The sequence below is a fragment of the Tachyglossus aculeatus genome, chromosome 21, assembly GCF_015852505.1.
Source record: "Tachyglossus aculeatus isolate mTacAcu1 chromosome 21, mTacAcu1.pri, whole genome shotgun sequence".
In the NCBI taxonomy this organism is placed as follows: Eukaryota; Metazoa; Chordata; class Mammalia; order Monotremata; family Tachyglossidae; genus Tachyglossus; species Tachyglossus aculeatus.
The window spans coordinates 53,690,670-53,710,274 of NC_052086.1; the positions used below are offsets into that span (position 1 = coordinate 53,690,670).

Genomic DNA, 19,605 nt, shown 5'->3' on the forward strand with positions numbered 1-19,605 from the left:
GGGTGTAACCCTGAGCCTTCTGGGGCACTGACCTTCTCCCCCCATTCCCCCGGCCTCCCCAGACCTTCCTAGATGAGAGTGGCTCCCTGAACTGGGAGATCTACTACTGGATTGGCGGGGAGTCGACACTGGACAAGAAGGCGTGCTCCGCTATCCACGCCGTCAACCTGCGCAACTACCTGGGGGCCGAGTGCCGGACCATCCGCGAGGAGATGGGCGATGAGAGCGAGGAGTTCCTCCTGGTAGTCCCCGCTCCTTCCCCATCCCTGCCCCCTCCTCCACCCCGTCCCCTAAATGGGCACTGACCTGGGCTCGGCACCGAGGACTTGGCCAACAGACATTGGGATTGGTTGAACACCTTCAAGCAGAGTTTTGGGGGGATCCCCGACTGCCCCCCATCTTGCTCCTCCCTTCTGTCCCCTAGTTGCTCTTCATGTTCCCATCGCTGGCCCACCTGGCCCCGTGTTAAACGATTGGTACCCTGAGGCTGTGTCGGTGAGGGCTTTGGGTGCTGTGTACCTACTCCTGTCCCTCCCCTGCCCCATGTAAAGACCCTTTCTCCCGGGACAAAGCCCAGGGCACTGATCTTTCTTTCGCCACTGTTAGGTGTTCGACAACGACATTACGTACATTGAGGGCGGAACAGCCAGTGGCTTCTACACTGTGGAGGACACACACTACACCACCCGGTGAGGGGCCAAGGGGGGCGGCTCGGGATGCCAGAGTCCAGCTTGGCCGGCTGAAGCCTGCTAATGGATGGGTGGTCTGGTCGGTTGAGGGTCAGATCCTCTCGGTGCCCTGACAGAGGTCTTGCTCACAGTCCCCAGCTGACTATGCTCTCGCTTTACCCCCGACTGCAGACTCTATCGTGTCTACGGGAAGAAGAACATTAAACTGGAGCCCGTGCCCCTCAAGGCCGTGTCTCTGGACCCCCGGTCAGTCTCTCTCTCGGACTCTGGACCCAGTCCGGGGCTCCCCATGCTAGAGAGCCAAACTCCGCTTCGTGGCTTGGCGGAATGGGGCCAGGGCAGGTCTCAGGCAGAGGCGGGGATTGGGTTCAGAGCCATCGGGGTTGGCGACGGGGAGAGGGAGGGGAGCTCCTGACTCCAGATGTGGAATTCATTCCCTTTCCCCTCTTCCCTTCCCCTCTGACCTTGCCCCTGGGCCAAGAAGGGGAGGAGGGGCTGGTTGTCACAGGAGCTGCTGGCTTGGGTCAGTCAGGAGGCTGGATCTTTGGATTTTTGGGCTCCCATCTGTCTCTGGTCTCACTGCCTAGGTTTGTCTTCCTGCTGGACCACGGGCTGAACATCTACATCTGGAGGGGTGCCCAGGCCACGCTGAATGGCACCACCAAAGCCAGGTAGAGTGCCGGGGCAGGAGGGACCGGGTCTGATCCCTACCCTCACCCCATCCCCACCTTCCCACCCCGGCTGGTGGTCCACCTTGGACAGCCAGGAGAGGGACTCTGAGGAGCTCCCTCGCTCCGTGCTCAAGTCTCAAGAGGAGAGAGTAGGATGCCCTCCCACCCCAGCACTGGACCGACCGTCTCTCCGCTCCCCCCCTTCCCAGGCTGTTTGCTGAGAAGATCAACAAGAATGAGCGGAAAGGGAAGGCAGAGATCACTCTGCTGACCCAGAGCCAGGAGGTGCCCGAGTTCTGGGATGTGCTGGGGGGTCAGCCGGAGGAGATCAACAAGAACGTGCCGGATGACTTCCAGCCGGCGAAGCCCAAGCTCTATAAGGTGGCCACCACCCCCACCCACATCCCCCCCCCCATCCTCCTCCCACTCCCTGGGTCAGTGGTGGGGGTTTGGGGGTACTCCTCATTGGAACTGAGTTGGGGGACAAGGGCTTAATCTCTCCTAGCCCCTATCCACCTGCCCCTCGGTCTTCTGTCCTTGGACATGCACAGCGCCGACTCGGGGGCCCACCCCCACCCCTCCCCGCCCGCCGCTGGGCTGTCCTGACTTCCTCGCCCCTTCTCTGTTGGCTCAGGTCGGCCTGGGGCTGGGGTACCTGGAGCTGCCCCAGATTAACTACAAGCTCTCAGTGGAGCACAAGAAGAGGCCCAAGGTGGAGCTGATGCCCCAGATGAGGCTGGTATGATTTGGGGTCTGGCAGTGGGGCCCCGAGAGCATTTCTGTCTCACCATAGCGAGGGTGCTACCTGCCCACAGAATACCCCAGGGGCGAGTCAGGGAAAATATCAGCCGGAGCCTTGGGGGTTTGCGGGCAGAGGTGGTTCACCCTCCCCCTCAGACGTCCTTGCTTTCTCAGAAGCCTGCTCTCTGCATCGAGGGTGAGAGGTGTGTGTGGGTGGGCACAGGAGGGCACTTTTTGGGTTGAATCGGTCATAGACCCGGCTCTGCCAGGCTTCCCTTTCCGTCTCCCCACTCAGATCTGCTGGAGCCTAGTGCCATCACCCACCAGCTTCACCCGCTTGTGGGAGGCCCCAGACTGTCTGCCCCCAAGATAGAGATGTGCTCTAAGAGTGAGGTGGAGTAGGGGGTGGGGAAAAGACTGAGCCAGGCAGGACCAGCAAGGGAGCGCTCAGCTGGCACCATGCCCACACCCAGCCTAGGGCAGGTGTGTTGTGAGGGTGGTCAGGGGCACTAACCCTCAGGGACCTTTCTAGCTCCGGTCCACGGATGGCCCTGCCCTTCCCTACCAAGGAAGCAAATCTTCTCGGATGACAGGGAGATCCGAGTGTCCGGGGCAGGGCCCCAGGGGCAGTGATTCAGCTCTGTCCAAAGAGGCTAGTTCGGCAAAACAGCTGGCACTTCCAGAAACTGAGTCCTCTTCCTCCTCCTCCTCCTCGGGTTTGCCCTCCAGCTGCAGAGCTTGTTGGACACCAAGTCCGTGTACATCCTGGACTGCTGGTCGGACGTCTTCATCTGGATTGGCCGCAAATCCCCTCGCCTGGTGCGGGCAGCGGCCCTGAAGCTGGGCCAGGAACTCTGCAGCATGCTGCACCGGCCCAAGCACGCCATGGTCAGCCGCAACCTGGAGGGCACCGAGTGTCAGGTGCGGGAAGCCTTGCCCTGCCCATCTTGGGCCTGTCAATCAATCAGTCAGTGATATTTGAGTGTTTACTGTGTGCTGGGCACTGTACTAAGCGCTTGGGAGGGTACAACCCAACAGAGTCGGTAGACACGTTCCCTGCCTGCCCCGAGCTTACAGTCTAGAGGGGACCGTCCGATCGAGGGCCGACCCACCCTCGCCAAGTCCCATTGGTGTGGGCTGGGAGCCGGGTGGGGACTCTGGCACTCCCACCGAGTGCATGATGCTCTCCCAGGGGCTGCTGGAAGAGGACTAGGCTCACTTCTCTCCCTTCGCAGCTCTTTGCCGGGACCTCTCCTGGTCTGCGGTCTCCACTGTTGCCTCTTCCATATTGCCCAGGTGTTCAAAGCCAAGTTCAAGAACTGGGACGACGTGCTGAAGGTGGACTACACCCGCAATGCCGAGACTGTGCTGCAAGGGGAGGGATTGGCGGGCAAGGTGAAGAAGGATGCAGAGAAGAGGGACCAGATGAAGGCCGACTTGACGGCCCTGTTTGTGCCTCGCCAGCCCACCATGCCCCTGGCTGAGGTATGACCCGTGGAAGGGGGTGGGGGCCAGACCTTGGGGCGGAAGAGGGCCCCCCCCAGCTCAGCCCAGGGGAGGGGAGACTAGCCTGGGCTGAGGCGGCCCCGGGAGCCTGACGGGCCCTGTCGGCGCGGGGCAGGCTGAGCAGCTGATGGACGAGTGGAACGAGGACCTGGACGGCATGGAGGGATTTGTCCTGGAGGGCAAGAAATTCGCCCGGCTGCCCGAGGAGGAATTCGGACATTTTCACACCCAGGACTGTTACGTTTTCCTCTGCAGGTACAGCCACTTCCGCCTCTCCTCCCACCTCCGGCCCCAACTCAGAGCTCACTCACTCCCTCATGGGCCCCCGATGCAGGCTGGCTCCCCCTTCCCACAGGGGCCCCCGGGAGGGTGTCCGAGGGGGAGCAGCAATGAGGGGAGGCCGTGGGGCGAAGCAGTGAGGAGCAGGGCGGTTGGACAGGGGTGGGGTGGGATGTGGGCTACTGGAACCAGAGGAATGGGTGGGCCCCAGCGTCCCCTTGGGTCCCCTTGACAAAGGGGAGATGAGCCAGGGTGGGGCTGGGAGTTAGCCTGGTTGAGGAAAGGGTGACTTGGTGAAGGCATGGTGGGGGGCTCCCTACTGACCTTCCGCCCTCTTCCCCCCATGGTCCACCTCCCCAGGTACTGGGTTCCGGTGGAGTATGAGGACGAGGAGAAGAAGAAGAAGCCGGAGGCGGGGAAGGGCTCTGGAGAGGAGGAAGTGGCGGAGGAGGAAGAAGAAGAGGAGAAACAGGCCGAGGAGGACTTCCAGTGCGTGGTGTACTTCTGGCAGGGCCGCGAGGCCTCCACCATGGGCTGGCTCACCTTCACCTTCAGCCTGCAGAAGAAATTCGAGAGCCTCTTCCCGGGGAAGCTGGAGGTGAGGGGGCTTCCCAAAAAGGCCCACGCCCGGCCCGCCCCACATCCTCACGAAAAACCAAACCCTCGTGGGGATGGAGGGAGGGTGGGCGAGCCACTCAAAACCATCGGCAAAGACCGGCAGTCATAATGGAAAAGGAAGTGGCCACCCTCTGGGCTTGCGGTTCCCTTGGTAGAGAGGGACAGCCTGGAGCGGGCGGCTGCTCACGGTCTCGGGGCCCCCGTCAGGTGGTGCGGATGACCCAGCAGCAGGAGAATCCCAAATTCCTCTCCCACTTCAAGAGGAAGTTTATCATCCACAAGGGGAAGAGGAAGGCTAAGGACAACGTCCAGCAGCCTAGCCTCTACCACATCCGAACCAACGGCAGTGCTCTTTGCACCCGGTAGGTCTCCCCTCCCCCACCAACACCAGGCGTCTCTCCGGCCCTGATTCACTCAGCGGGCCCCTCACTGGGCAGAGGCTGCCAGGGCCCCAGCCCACTGGTCTCCACAAGGGCACCTCCTCCCACCAACATCACAGCCGGGCTTAAGCAGATGGCAACTTTGCCCCTGAGGAAGAGAAAGGTGTTGGGCTCTAGCCAGCTATTTTGGAGAGAGGGGAGGAGGGTGGGGAGCCCAGGATTTGAGTCTGCCTGGGTGGGGAGAGGGCTGGGCATACACTACCCTCTGGTTTACTCACATCCTGGCCCCTGGGTACCTCCTGCAGGTGCATCCAGATCAACACTGACTCCAGCCTGCTCAACTCTGAGTTCTGCTTCATTCTCAAGGTCAGGTCAGGGTCCTGGAGGCTTAGGGCTCGGGGGCAGGGGGCAGGCGGGATCCCTGGGATCACCCAGCTGGGGAGTGGGGTGGGCCCCCCACTTATTAGCCCAGCACGGGATGGAGATAAGCCCTTAATTTCCCTCACGCTGAACTCCAAACTCTGGGTCTCTTTCTTTTCCCTGGGGCAGCGGGTGCGGGGTTCGTGATGGGCTGGGTGAACCCAATAAGCTCCGTCTCTCCCATCCGGAACAGGTCCCCTTTGAGAGCACTGATAACCAGGGCATTGTCTACACCTGGGTGGGGCGGGCTGCCGATCCCGATGAGGCCAAGCTGGCAGAGGACATCATGAACCACATGTTTGACGAGTCATACAGCAAACAGGTGATGGGGGCGGGGGGGTGCGAGATAGGCATGCTAGAGCAGAGGGAAGGGGTGGCTGGTTTGATCTTTTAAGGCAGTCCCCATCTCGTGGGAGCCGTAAAAGGAGGGTTCTCCATCTTCTGGGACCCCCAAACAGGCCCCCCCAGGCATCCTCACCCCTTCCTTGTCCCTCAAGCTCTGCCCAGGCCAGGCAAAGTGCAACAGTGAAGAAGCAAAAGCCATCCTACTGTGGAAGTTAGAACCTCCCATCTCTTCTTCCCCTCTCCCCTCCATCCTCCTTATCACACCCCGCAAACCTTCCCTGTGCCAGGTGATCAACGAAGGGGAGGAGCCAGAGAACTTCTTCTGGGTGGGCATCGGGGCCCAGAAACCCTATGATGAAGACGCCGACTACATGAAGTTTGCCCGGCTCTTCAGGTGAGGCCCCTGGCTCTTCTCTCGCCAGCCCCCATGGAGCTGGGATCCTGGGGTGGGGGCGTCTATGGAGCAGGAGGGGGCACAGGGGTGCAGGTGTCCACTTTACCGCTGGGAAGGGTAGGAACCCTGAAGGGAAACCAAGTTCAGTGGCAGGGCTGGGGAGATGGGCGGTGTGGGGCAGGAGCTGGGTTGCGGGCACAAAAGCTTGAGATCGGTTGGGACAACCTGGGCGCTGGCCTGGCACTGTCTCTCTCCAAATGGCACTTGTCCCCGTGACCCTCCCGGGCAGGTGCTCCAACGAGAAGGGCTACTTCTCCGTCTCAGAGAAATGCTCAGACTTCTGCCAGGACGATCTGGCCGACGATGACATCATGCTGCTGGACAATGGGCGGGAGGTAAGCAGCCCGATCCCTCCCCAGCTCTTTCTGTCCGGTCCCCAGGGACAACTCACTTCACCCCCGACCCCAACAGCCCCTCGGTTGGATCCTGTCCTCGGGGCAGGGACCAGGATGGTGGGCTCCCCAGTTCTCCAGGGGTGAAGGGGGGTGCGACGGGAGGGATCTCTCCAGGGCATCTTTCCCACCCTGATGCTGGGGGTCAGGGGGTGCTGATCTCAGGTTTCCCTCTACCCGCGGGTGCAGGTTTACATGTGGGTTGGAACGCAGACCAGCCAAGTGGAAATCAAGTTGAGCCTGAAGGCCTGTCAGGTGAGATGCCCCACCTGGGATTGGTTGCCAGTGCTGGCTCCCTCCGCCAGCCGTCCACCCCTTCAGCATCCCTATGGGACTGGGGAGGAAGACCTGGAGGTGGGGTGCGGGGTGCGGTGCTGTCCAGGGGCCCTGATCTGCAGCTCCTGGACCCAGACTGACAAGCATCACCCTTCCTCATCCAGCTTCCTGCCCGTGCTGGGGGTGGCACCCTGCAGATTCACCTTGTAGCTTGGGTTTCATCTTGCAAACCACAAGGGCGAGCGGTCGAACACGGGCCATGCCTTGGCCCTGCTGCTGCTCTGTCCCTTGGGCCTTTGCCTCAGAGGCAGCGGGGCCCATGTTTAACAGAGAAACTAAAAGCAAGAATGAGCACTGGGTGGCAGGAGCCCATCCTGAGTTCTGTAATGGGTGCTGGGCTCGAGAGGGGGAGGAATGGACCTGGCTCAACCTAGGACCCCGTGATATAGCCCAATGGGTAACTAGGCTGCTGGCTCCCAAAGGTTTCTCCCACCTTTCCCCACCCTGTGCCCCTCCTGGTTTCCCCTCCCGCCTCTACCCTCCACCTGGGGCTACCCCCTCCCTCTGCCCCCGATTTTAAGCACCCCCTCTCTGGTGCTCTTCTGCCAGGCTTGCCCATGAGTGGCCTTGTAGTTTCCACAGACCAAGCTGGGCCAGCAGGCTCTCTGGCAGCGGCTCGGGCCCTCCTCCTCCTTCCCCCTCGGGCATCGAGGCAAGGAGCCGGTCCAGGGCTTCCTCGAGCCAGCCCCAGGACCTGCTGTGCCCCAGCCCAGCCCACCCCTCACCTTTCTCTCCCCGCCCTGTCCCGCTCACCCCGCCAGGTTTACATCCAACATATGAGGTCCAAGGAGCAGGAGCAGCCCCGCAAGCTGCGGCTGGTGCGCAAGGGTAACGAGGCACACCCCTTCACCCGCTGCTTCCACGCCTGGAGTGTCTTCCGCAAGCCGCCGGCCTAGGAGCCCCTCGCCCACCCAGAGAGGGCCACCACTGGCCCACACTGGCAGGAGGGCATCCCGGTGACCGACTCGAATTCTTTGATCCTTCACCTTCTCCCTCTCCTCCCTACCCGCCCCCCCCATCCCACCAGGCAGCTTCGGAGGAGGAAGTAGGATCTCCCTGCCCCTGTTGCCCCCTACAGCGGCCCACGCCTCAGACCAGGGGGTCAGACTACTCCAAGCCCTGCAGGCTCACGCACCCACTGTCAGTGACCACCCATACCTAAGAGGAGGGTTGGGACATCCTGTTCCTTTGCTGCCAATGTGAGCTCCATTTCCTGGCTCCCGTCCAGTCTCACGGGCTGAGGTCCATCTTTGCTTTCAAGCATCTCTTGGGCTGAGCTCTAGCCTCGCTCTCGTAGGGGCAGAGGAAACTGGACCCAGAGCCGAGAGGAGTCAGAAAAGAGTTGTAGCTACCAACAAAACTTTCTGAACTTCACAAATCTTTGCTGAGATTCTAGATGGAGATGCGAAAGAGGCAGTTGGGTTCGGCCTGATGCCCCCTCCCCCTGGCAGTTGGAGGGAACTTTCCTCTGTGCAGGCAGGGGTGGGGTCCGGTGCAATCCACCCTCCCCTGGACCTACCTGCTTTCCTGGCTCCAGGTTTAGTCGCTGAAGGCGGGGTGTTGTTTCCTGACCTCCACTCTCCCCTCAGCCTGCAGCCTTTCACTGTCCACCTTTCCCCTTTAAAGAATGGGTGACAGGTGGCCACCCCGGGCAGCCCCCCATAGCCTGGGCTTTTTCTCCCCATCCCAGGTTGCCCTGGTCTAGGGTGAACAAGCCCAACAGTCAGGGCAGCTGCATCATCCCTGGTTGGTGCTGACCCCTGACAGCAGCTTTTCTCCCAAGGGGACACTGGTAGGTCACTAGCAATGAGCAGAGTTAAGGGGCTACCCACGGTAGGCCTCATTCCCGCTCCACCCCCTCCCACCCTCCGCTCCAGATGCTCACCTCTGCTTTATTTTTTAAGCTCCTTCCCCAGCCTCTTCTTTTGGCCCTGACAGTCCAGGACCAAGGTGGCTGCTGCTCCTGGATTTTGTTTTTTTATATTTAGCCCCCAAGATCTTTGAGCATATTTTGCACTCAGCTCCTCCACGTGGCAGCGGGCACAGAGCAGACAAGCCTGGGCCCAGAGATCTGTATCATGTCCAAGTTTGGTATTATAGCAATAAAAATTGCACTTGCACAGAAGGCGACTGGTGCTAGGGGGCTCAGGGAGGGGGGAAAGGCAGGTAGAATAAATGAGGGGACTAGAGAGGGAGAGAGAGAGAGAGAGAGAGAGTGTTTGTACACACATATGCCTAGGTGTACTGTCCGCCCGTCAGTGGCTCAGTGGAAAGAGCCCGGGCTTTGGAGTCAGAGGTCATGGGTTCAAATCCCAACTCTGCCAATTAGCGGTGTGACTTTGGGCAAGTCACTTAACTTCTCGTTCCCTCATCTGTAGAATGGGGATTAAGACTGTGAGCCCCACGTGGGACAACCTGATCACCTTGTATCCCCCCCAGTGCTTAGAACAGTACTTTGCACATAGTAAGCGCTTAACAAATACCAAAATTATTAATTATTATTATTACTGGACCAGCTGCTGCTGCAGGACACCAAGGGACTAAACAGCCCTTACCTACCCTGGTATGGTATCCTTGGCCACAACTGTTCTGGGCCTGCCTAGAGCTGGCAAGGGGTGGGGGCCATTTCTCCTGCACATCAACTAGGCTAATCCCACCCCATGCCAGGTGCTTCTCCTTCCCCACCTTCTCCCTCTGCCTTAAAGAGAGAAGCAGCATGGCTTAGTGGAAAGAGCCCAGACTTGGGAGTCAGAGGTTGTGGATTCTAATCCCAGCTCTGCCACTTGTCAGCTGTGTGACCTTGGGCAAGTCATTTCACTTCTGTGGGCCTCAATTACCTCATCTGTAAAATGGGAATTAAGACTGTGCATGCCATGCAGGGCAGGGATTGTATCCAATCTGACTAGACTATCTACCCCAGTGCTAAGAACAGTGCTTGGCACATAGTAAGCGCTTAACAAATACCATCATTATTATTAAAGCACCAAGGCCTTTCTGCCATGCGTGGTGGAGGACTGTGGTCAAGGATTTGCAGGCTGGGTGAAGTTACGGGGGTGGTTTCCCACCCTCTTCTTCCTCCCAAACCACTGCACACATACTCCGCTCCTAAGCCCTCCAGGGGAACTTTGAGCCCCTAGGGGTCGTGGAGGAGGTAAGTGCACCACATCACGGGTGTGCTGGGTGACCTTGGACAAGTCACTTCACTTTGCGGTGCCTCAGTTCTCCCATCTGTAAAATGGGGATTAAATCCAACTCCCTCCCACATAGACTGTGAGCCCCATGAGACAGGAATGGTGTACAACCTGGTTACCAGCACGTGGAACAGTGAGTAGTGTTGGCTAGGGACCGTCTCTGTATGTTGCCAACTTGTACTTCCCAAGTGCTTACTACAGTGCTCTGCACACAGTAAGCGCTCAATAAATGTGATTGAATGAACAGTGCTTGACACATAGTAAGTGCTAACAAGTACCATTAAAAAAAATATGCAGGGGTAGGGGGCTGCAGGGCCACTGTCCCAAGGGTGAGAGGCCCCCTACTCATAACAGCAATAATGGTATTTGTTGAGCACTTACTCTGTGACAAGCACTGTTCTAAGCACTGGGGTAGATAGTCTAGTCAGATTGGATACAATCCCTGCCCCGCATGGGATGCACAATATTAACTCCCATTTTACAGATGAGGTAACTGAGGCCCAGAGAAGTGAAATGATTTGCCCAAAGTCACACAGCAAAGTGACAGAGCTGGGATTAGAACCCAGGTCCATCTGTCTCCCAGGCCCACGCGCTCTCCACTAAGCCATGCTGCTTCCCTGTGCAACTGCCCCCTCCACCTGAGGCGAACTGTACTTTCCAAGCGCTTAGTACAGTGCTCTGCACACAATAAGCACTCAATAAATACAACAATGAATAAATGCTCTGGGAGAAAGATGAAAAGCCAGGTGCCAAGCTACTTCTACCTCACCACTGCACCACCTCGTTTCCTCTGACCCAGTTTACCGTCTCTCGTGCTTGAATTTACACCAACATCGCTCACCCGATGCCCCACACTGCTTGGGAGCAGACTGGACCCTGGTCACTCTGGAACTTTTAAGTGGTTTGCAAGGTCCCCCTGTCCCTTGCCTGCCTCAACCTGCTTCTACAAGGGACAGCTCTGACTTAAATTCTAACCCTTGGGCAAGCAGATACTCTGGAGGTGGGGAGGCAGGGAAAGAGAGGAAGGGGTGTAACAAAAAGAAAAGGCGTATCAGTCTCCCTGTACCAGCAGTGGCATTCCAATTAATGCAGGGGCCTGATGGGCTAATGGGGTAGATCCCTGTGTGCATCTGGCAGCAGTAAGGGAGGGAAAAGGGCCCCTCTTTTGCCTCCCTACTCCAGTGCCGGGTTCCCAGCAGGCCCCCAAACTTCCAAGTTCAGCGTGACTTGGGCTGGGGCAACTGTGCAACCCTCCCAACACTCAACAAGCCTGGTCAGAAGAAAAATTTGCAGCAGGAAGACGGGCAGGGCTCCTCTCACCTAGGCAGAGAAGCCAACTTAAGAGGGGGACGAAAAGAAAGAGGTCAAAGGAAGAGCAAGCGGAAGGTAAGAGGTCACAAGCCTATCTTTTCTGGGGCTCCGGTTCAAATGATGTTTGCCCACGGATGACGATGATAATTACGGTATTTAAGTGCTTATTATGTGCAAAGCACTGTTCTAAGCACTGGGGTAGAGACAAGGTAATCAGATTGGACACAGGCCCTATGCTACATGGAGCTCACAGTCTTAATCCCCATTTGACAGATGAGAAAACAGGCACAGAGAAATTGACTTGCCCAAGGGCACACAGTAGACAAATGGCATAATCCCAATTAGAACCCACATCCTCTGACTCTCAAGCTCGAGCTCTGCCAGTAGACCGTGCTGCTTCCCTGGGATGGGATGCTTCACCACCGTTCTCCAAAGTTGCCTAGAATGCTGCCATGGACACAGAAGGTGTGGGTAGCCACTGAATGAACTGATCTGGCTTGTGGCATGGGGGTGGGCTTGGCTTCAGACAAGAGGCGAAGTAAGGAACCAACTCAGGACTCCCAGCCTGGTCGATCGCATTGGTGGCAGCAGTGACCAGGGCGGGAGAGGGACAGGGGGTGGTTTCGTTACACGCTGTGGTCCAGAGCAGGGAGGCTGCTCCAATGCCCCAGAATGGTCCAATACCCTCAAACTAACCAACAGTCTGAGAAAGTCACAGTGTGGGCCCCCTAAGATATTAAATGCTTTATTTTCAATATTAAAAACCAGTATTTTTAATAACTAAATGATGCTAATTCATCTTTAACAAAGACAAAATTCATAATACATTCTACCAGGGAAAATAACCTGATCCTCCCCTCCCACCCCCACCCCGCAACAGGGATCACCTGTAAGAACCCATAGGGCCGTGTCTGCTTCCTCCCGGCCACCACGCACACGCGTGCACACACATACACACACGCACACTCCAACCACACCTACACTCACCCACGCATGGGCGGAAGGAACCACCTAGGAGCAAGTACCAAAATAGCTTTAGAAATCATTTCGCTTATTTTTGTTCCAAAGTTCATTCGAGAAACTCGGGCATAAAAAAATACTATTCACAAATAGAAGGAAAGCGTTCTCGTTTGGAGAGTTTGGCCAGCCCAGCACCACGGACCTGCCCCACACCCACATTTGGCTCAATAATCCAGTCTCTGCATCAAGCTCCTTCCCGGGAAAGGAAATATTGGCCCCAGATGTTTCCAACCTCCAAGTCCTCCCCCTGCTCAAGGTGGCATCCCATGCCGCGCTGCTTGGCACAGATCAGGAGCGCAAACCCGGGCCCTGCTGCTCCCTGTAAGGGCTTCAGGGAAGGGGGAACGGGATGGAGGAGCAGGCCGACAGTCATACGCCCCTTCTTCCCAAAACCAAGCCCACAGACCACCGATCCTAGGGACCCCCGCGCCAGCCGGCTTCTCCCAACTCGCGATGGGCAGGGGTCACAGTTTGGACCTATAAAACAGGTACATGGCCCCGTGTGCCAGGAAAACACTGCCAGCGTGGAGCCATTACAAATCAGACAATGAAGAGGGGGACAGGTGGAGGTTCTGTCCTGCCCTGCCACCGCTGAGGTGATTTCTAGCCCACTTCGCCAGGCTCAGCAGAGCCCAGGACCGACCAGTCGGGACCAGTTTTTCCCGCCTCAATCCTCAGCCTGGGGGCCCTTAGCCAACTGAGTCCCCCAGGCCAAATGAAGAGTTCCCTCCTGCCTCAGAGTTGGGGTCACAGGTCAGAATGGCCACTGGTTAGTGCCCATTTTGCCACGCCCAGGCCCCTGGGAACCCGAGCCCAGAGAGGACACAGGCACCAGGAAACTGCCTGGCTCCATTTTGTCCCCGGGATCGAGTTCAGCTCCAGCCCGCCCCCGCCTCCCTTCCTCCCCAGCGAGAGCTGCTCAAATAGAGCCCAGCAGCAGAGTTGAAACTTTATCCAAGTTCTTAGAGTCCCAGCTCCCCTTCAAGTCCCCTCCCGCCCCGGCTCCCAGCGAGCACAGCTCCTGGCCCCTCTCCTACCTCCCTTGCCTGGTAGAAAACATCCGACCGCTATCCAGAGGAGTGGGGGAGGTCAGCTTGGGCCAGCCGGCAACGGCCAGCTGGCCAACTGGGGCCACCCACCAAGGGCACAGAAAGAAAAAGCAGAATCTCACAGGTTTTGTGCGGCTCAGGGCTGGGCCCAGCGTCGGGGCCGACCCCCGAACGGGAGCCCCTGTGTTCCCAGCCAGATCCATTTGGCCCTCCGCTCTGTCTGGTCAGCCCCTGACCAAGGCCTTTCCAGGGCAGCGCCACACACACCAGGGGCCGATCCGAGGCTGGAGTCTACACGGGAAAAATTGGTGCCTGAACAGGCGCCAGGGAAAGGGAGAGGATTTGAGCATCAAAAGCTGGCAGCTTGGATTTGCTCTCTCAGAAAGCTGAGAGGACTGGAACCGGAGACTCCCACATAACAGGAAACAGACTCCAGGCTCCATCCTCCTCTCCTTTGTGCAGAGACAACGGACAATGGTGCTCCTGCTGGGAGGGAGGAGGAGCCAGGACCTGGGTCCCAGGCTGGAAGGAGGCCTGGGCTAAAGGGGAAAGGCTGTGGGGATGAGAAAGGCCCAAAACTGAGTTTAGCTGGACATTGTCTCCTCAAAGGTAAGAGCTGCATCCGGCTGGGGCTCAGAGTACGCCCACCAGGAGCCCACGGGAAACTTACCAAGGATTTACCCTTCGGGTCACCCCTCCGGGGTCCCAATTTCCATCCGCCTTTTTCTCTGCTTCGGGGGCTGGGGGGTGGGGTGGAGTGGGAAGGTTACCAAGGAGACATTTCAAAAACAAGCAGGAAGAAAGAGCAGGTCACCTTTCTGGCCAGCTGACACCAGCCCTGGGGTGTCTTGCCCAGCCCCGACTGGGACAGTTAGGGAGGGAGCGGATCTGTCAGCAGCCGGTAGAGACCACAGCCGGCTCCTCCACCTCCCCCTTCCCGGGACGCTGGACCCGAGGGGACAAGATGGGAGGCCGGCAGGGGAGGGGGGGGAAGGAGGCTCCCCTGACGGGCAACAGTTCAATGTGTAAACAAATAGTCCCACGCACGCGAGACGTGACTGCTACGAAGAAATGGTGGCACTTGGCCACGGGAAATAGGGTGGGGTGGGAGGAGGGAGGTGGGGAGAGACAGGGAAGGGGACAGCCTGCAGAGATCCAATCAAAATCAAAATACCATTGATTGACTCCAAACCTCTCCTGGGTCTGAGGGGCCACCAGACCCTCCCGCCCCCATCCTGCCCCCCGGCTCTAACGTTAAAGAGTTTTTAGTGTTGTGCAGGAGGGATGCAGGGCCCAGCTTGGGTGGACGGACGGACGGCGGTGGGTGCGGGGGGGAAGCTTCCAGTACTGGGGTTAGAAGGTGCGAGTCTAAAGTTACGTAGGTTTTGGGGAACAGGGGGAGGGGCCACGAAGTCGAGTGGCAGTTCCGGTCCCAACGTGGTCCCAGGCCAGGCTTGGGTCCCTGGAATCCAAGCCCCAAGAGAGCAATCCAGAAGTCGTCCTCCCTGCGGGAGAAAGACGGAATACGTCAGCACGGGGGAGGACACCCAGGGAAGGAGGGAAGGAAGTGGGGCCAGCCGTTTAGGGTGAAGTTAGGGGCTGCAGAAAAAGAGATTAAGGTTTATGGTTCTCTCAGCCACCACCAGTCCTCCCCTCCCTGGAAGCCACATTGCTGGTCCACGTGTTGGGGATGACTCACCCGCCAGGGGCTCGGGCACCCTGAACACGGGGTGACAGACAGGCCAAACAAAGAATTGTTGTTTACCAAATTCCACAGTACCAAGACAAGGGGATATCCACAGAAATTGAGAGTGGTGGCATGAGCTCTCTTCCTCCCTTCAAGGCCCTACTGAGAGCTCACCTCCTCCAGGAGGCCTTCCCAGACTGAGCCCCCTTCTTCCTCTCCCCCTCGTTCCCCTCTCCATCCCCCCCGTCTTACCTCCTTCCCTTCCCCACAGCACCTGTATATATGTATATATGTTTGTACATATTTATTACTTTATCTATTTCACTTGTACATATCTATTCTATTTATTTTATTTTGTTAATATGTTTGGTTTTGTTCTCTGTCTCCCCCTTCTAGACTGTGAGCCCACTGTTGTGTAGGGACCATCTCTATATGTTGCCAGCTTGTACTTCCCAAGTGCTTAGTACAGTGCTCTGCACACAGTAAGCACTCAATAAATACGATTGATTGATTGATTACTCTGTACCAAGCACTGTGCTATATGCTGGGATGGACACAAGATAATTATAATAATGATAACACTTGTGGTATTTGTTAAGTGCTTACTATGCATCAGGCACTGTTCTAAACGCTGGGGTAGATACAAAATAATCAGTTTGGACCCACATAGGGCTCACAGTCTTAATCCCCATTTTACAGATGAGGGAACTGAGGCCCAGGCGTGGCTCAGTGGAAAGAGCATGGGCTTTGGAGTCAGAGGTCATGGGTTCAAATCCCTGCTCTGCCAATTCTCTGCTGTGTGACTCTGGGCAAGTCACTTAGCTTCTCTGTGCCTCAGTTACCTCATCTGTAAAATGGGGATTAAGACTGTGAGCCCCCCGTGGGACAACCCGATCACCCTGTAACCTCCCCAGTGCTTTGCACATAGTAAATGCTTCATAAATGCCATCATCATCATCAGATAAGTTAAGTGACTTGCCCAAGGTCACACAACAGACAAGTGGCAGAGCCGGGATTAGAACACACAGCCTTCTGGCTCCCAGGCCCTTGCTCTACCTACTAGGCCATGCTGCTTTTCTACACGTTAAGCATTGTTCTAAGCACTGGTGAAGATATACGTTAATGAGGGCGGGCTTGCAGTTTACATAGGAGGAAGAACAGGTCTTGAATCCCTATTTTGCAGTTGAAGAAGCACAGATAAGTTAAGTAACTTGCCCAAGGTCACACAGCAAGCAAGTAGTGGAGCTGGGATTAAAACCCAGGTCCTCTGACTCCAAGGCCCAGGGTCTTTCCATTAAGGTCAACCTGCTTCTATGTTCCTTTTTTTAAATGGTATTTGTTAAGCGCTTACTATGTGCCAAGCACTGGGGTAGACACAAATAAGATTGGACACAGTCCATGTCCCACATGGGGCTCACAGCCAATCCCCATTTTACAGACAAGGCCCAGAGAAGTTAACTGACTCGCCCAAGGTCGCACAGCAGACAAGTGGCAGAGGAAGAATTAGAACCCAGGTCCTTCTGACTCCCAGGCCTGAGGTCCATCCACTAGGCCTCGCTGCTTCTAATTGTGTCTTGCCCTGGGACACAACTCATCACTTCCAAAACTGTTCATCTTCTCACCCTGGCCATCTAGTAGCGGCCTGGGGAAGGGAGACAGCTCTGTTACCACAAACCCTCGCTCGGGGCAGCGGGGCTTTGCTGTTAATACTATGAGGAAGAAAAAAAGGCGGCCTGACTCCAAGCCAAAAAGCACCCTTCAAGTTTCAGGCTTCAGAGGAGGGATGGAGAGAGTCTGGGCTTCTCTTTCAGTGTACTTTCAGCAGCCCGTATGGTTCCAGACAGCGAGGGATATCAGGGATTAACCCCGATACAGTGTGGCCAAGTACAGAGAGAGCACGGACCGGGAGTCAGGAGGACCTGGGTTCTGATCCCAACTCCACCACTTGGTCTGCTGTGTGACCTCGGGCAAATCCCTTAATTTCTCAATGTCACAGATATAAAATGGGGATTAACAGGCAGAAACTCCTCACCCTTGGCTTCAAGGCTGTCCATCACCTCGCCCCCTCCTACCTCACCTCCCTTCTCTCCTTCTACAGCCCAGCCTGCACCCTCAGCTCCTCTACCGCTAATCTCCTCACAGAGCCTCATTCTCGCCCGTCCCACCATCGACCCCTGGCCCACGTCCTCCCCCGAGCCTGGAATGCCCTCCCTCCGCTCATCCGCCAAGCTCGCTCTCTTCCTCCCTTCAAAGCCCTACTGAGAGCTCACCTCCTCCAGGAGGCCTTCCCACACTCAGCCCCCTCCTTCCTCTCCCCCTCCTCCCCCTTCCCATCTACCCCACCTTACCTCCTTCCCCTCCCCACAGCACCTGTATATATGTACATGTTTGTATGTATTTATTACCCTATTTGTACATACTCATTCACTCAATTGTATTTATTGAGTGCTTACTGAGTGCAGAGCACTGTACTAAGCGCTTGGGAAGCACAAGTCGGCAACATCTAGAGACGGTCCCTACCCAACAGTGGGCTCACAGTCTAGAAGACTGTACATATTTACAGTACATATTTATTCTATTCATTTTATTTTGTTAATATGTTTTGTTTTGTTGTCTGTCTCCCGCTTCAAGACTGTGAGCCCTATTTAACTTGTACATATCTATTCTATTTATTTTGTTAATATGTTTGGTTTTGTTCTCTGTCTCCCCTTTCTAGACTGTGAGCCCACTGTTGGGTAGGGACCGTCTCTAGATGCTGCCAACTTGGACTTCCCAAGCGCTTGGTACACTGCTCTGCACACAGTAAGCGCTCAATAAATACGATTGATTGATTGATTGATATTAATAGTCAGATGATGCGTTGGCTTTTTGACTCGCCCAAGGTCATGCAGCAGACAAATGGCAGCAAACCTTGTGACTCCCAGGCCCGTGCTCTAACCCTATGCCATACTGCTTATCTATCGATGGTTATCGATTGATCTCTGGTATGTACTGAACACTCTCCTGCTTTACTTGTACATATCTATTCTATTTATTTTATTTTGTTAGTATGTTTGGTTTTGTTCTCTGTCTCCCCCTTTTAGACTGTGAGCCCACTGTTGGGTAGGGACTGTCTCTATAGGTTGCCAACTTGTACTTCCCAAGCGCTTGGTACAGTGCTCTGCACACAGTAAGCGCTCAATAAATATGATTGATTGATTGATTGATATTAGTAGTCAGATGATGCCTTGGCTTTTTGACTGGCCCAAGGTCATGCAGCAGACAAATGGCAGCAAACCTTGTGACTCCCAGGCCCGTGCTCTAACCCTTTGCCATACTGCTTATCTATCGATGGTTATCAATTGATCTCTGGTATGTACTGAGCGCTCGCTTGCTTTACTTGTACATATCTATTCTATTTTATTTTGTTAATATGTTTGGTTTTGTTCTCTGTCTCCCCCTTTTAGACTGTGAGCCCACTGTTGGGTAGGGACTGTCTCTATATGTTGTCAACTTGTACTTCCCAAGCGCTTAGTACAGTGCTCTGCACACAGTAAGTGCTCAATAAATACGACTGATTGATTGATTGATATTAATAGTCAGATGATGCGTTGGCTTTTTGACTGGCCTAAGGTTATACAGCAGACAAACGGCAGCAAACCTTGTGACTCCCAGGCCCGTGCTCTAACCCTATGCCATATCTGCTTATCTATCGATGGCTATCGATTGATCTCTGGTATTTACTGAGTGCTCGCTTGCTTTACTTGTACATATCTATTCTATTTATTTTATTTTGCTAGTATGTTTGGTTTTGTTCTCTGTCTCCCCCTTTTAGACTGTGAGCCCACTGTTGGGTAGGGACTGTCCCTATATGTTGCCAACTTGTACTTCCCAAGCGCTTAGTACAGTGCTCTGCACACGGCTAGCGCTCAATAAATACGACTGATTGATTGATTGACATTAATAGTCAGATGATACACTGGCTTTTTGACTGGCCCAAGGTCATGCAGCAAATGGCAGCAAACCTTCTGACTTCCAGGCCCATGCTCTAACCCTATGCCATACTGCTTATCTGTCAATGGTTATCGATTGATTTCTGGTATGTACTGAGCGCTCACTTGCTTTACTTGTACCTATCTATTCTATTTATTTTATTTTGTTAGTATGTTTGGTTTTGTTCTCTGTCTCCCCCTTCTAGACTGTGAGCGCAGTGTTGGGTAGGGACTGTCTCTATATGTTGCAAACTTGTACTTCCCAAGCGCTTGGTACAATACTCTGCACATGGTAAGTGCTCAATAAATACGATTGATTGACTGATATTAATAGTCATATGATGCATTGGCTTTTTGACTGGCCCAAAGTCATGCAGCAAAGGGCAGCAAACCTTCTGACTCCCAGGCCCATGCTCTAACCCTATGCCACACTGCTTATCTATTGCTGGCTATCTATTGATCTCTGGTATGTACTGAGCGCTCGCTTGCTTTACTTGTACCTATCTATTCTATTTATTTTATTTTGTTAGTATGTTTGGTTTTGT

The 19,605-nt window shown here is 55.6% G+C and overlaps 2 protein-coding genes across 2 annotated transcripts in view; one reads left to right on the forward strand and one right to left on the reverse strand.

Moving 5' to 3' along the window:
- The window catches only part of FLII (FLII actin remodeling protein), a 43,853-nt gene extending 34,897 nt beyond the window's left edge, over window positions 1-8,956 (forward strand). Inside the window, exons 15-31 of the mRNA XM_038763069.1 lie at window positions 63-242; window positions 607-689; window positions 861-935; window positions 1,277-1,360; window positions 1,570-1,741; window positions 1,995-2,099; window positions 2,831-3,022; window positions 3,398-3,586; window positions 3,723-3,862; window positions 4,247-4,484; window positions 4,712-4,866; window positions 5,190-5,250; window positions 5,498-5,626; window positions 5,937-6,043; window positions 6,333-6,438; window positions 6,685-6,750; window positions 7,593-8,956. Of these exons, the coding sequence (XP_038618997.1) occupies window positions 63-242; window positions 607-689; window positions 861-935; window positions 1,277-1,360; window positions 1,570-1,741; window positions 1,995-2,099; window positions 2,831-3,022; window positions 3,398-3,586; window positions 3,723-3,862; window positions 4,247-4,484; window positions 4,712-4,866; window positions 5,190-5,250; window positions 5,498-5,626; window positions 5,937-6,043; window positions 6,333-6,438; window positions 6,685-6,750; window positions 7,593-7,727 (2,217 nt within the window). The 3' untranslated portion in view covers window positions 7,728-8,956. The remainder of the gene's footprint in view (window positions 1-62; window positions 243-606; window positions 690-860; window positions 936-1,276; window positions 1,361-1,569; window positions 1,742-1,994; window positions 2,100-2,830; window positions 3,023-3,397; window positions 3,587-3,722; window positions 3,863-4,246; window positions 4,485-4,711; window positions 4,867-5,189; window positions 5,251-5,497; window positions 5,627-5,936; window positions 6,044-6,332; window positions 6,439-6,684; window positions 6,751-7,592) is intronic.
- A 3,106-nt stretch (window positions 8,957-12,062) lies between these two features.
- LLGL1 (LLGL scribble cell polarity complex component 1) overlaps window positions 12,063-19,605 on the reverse strand; it is a 110,567-nt gene continuing 103,024 nt past the window's right edge. The window contains exon 23 of the mRNA XM_038762517.1: window positions 12,063-14,907. The gene's annotated coding sequence lies outside the window, so the exon portion shown is untranslated. The remainder of the gene's footprint in view (window positions 14,908-19,605) is intronic.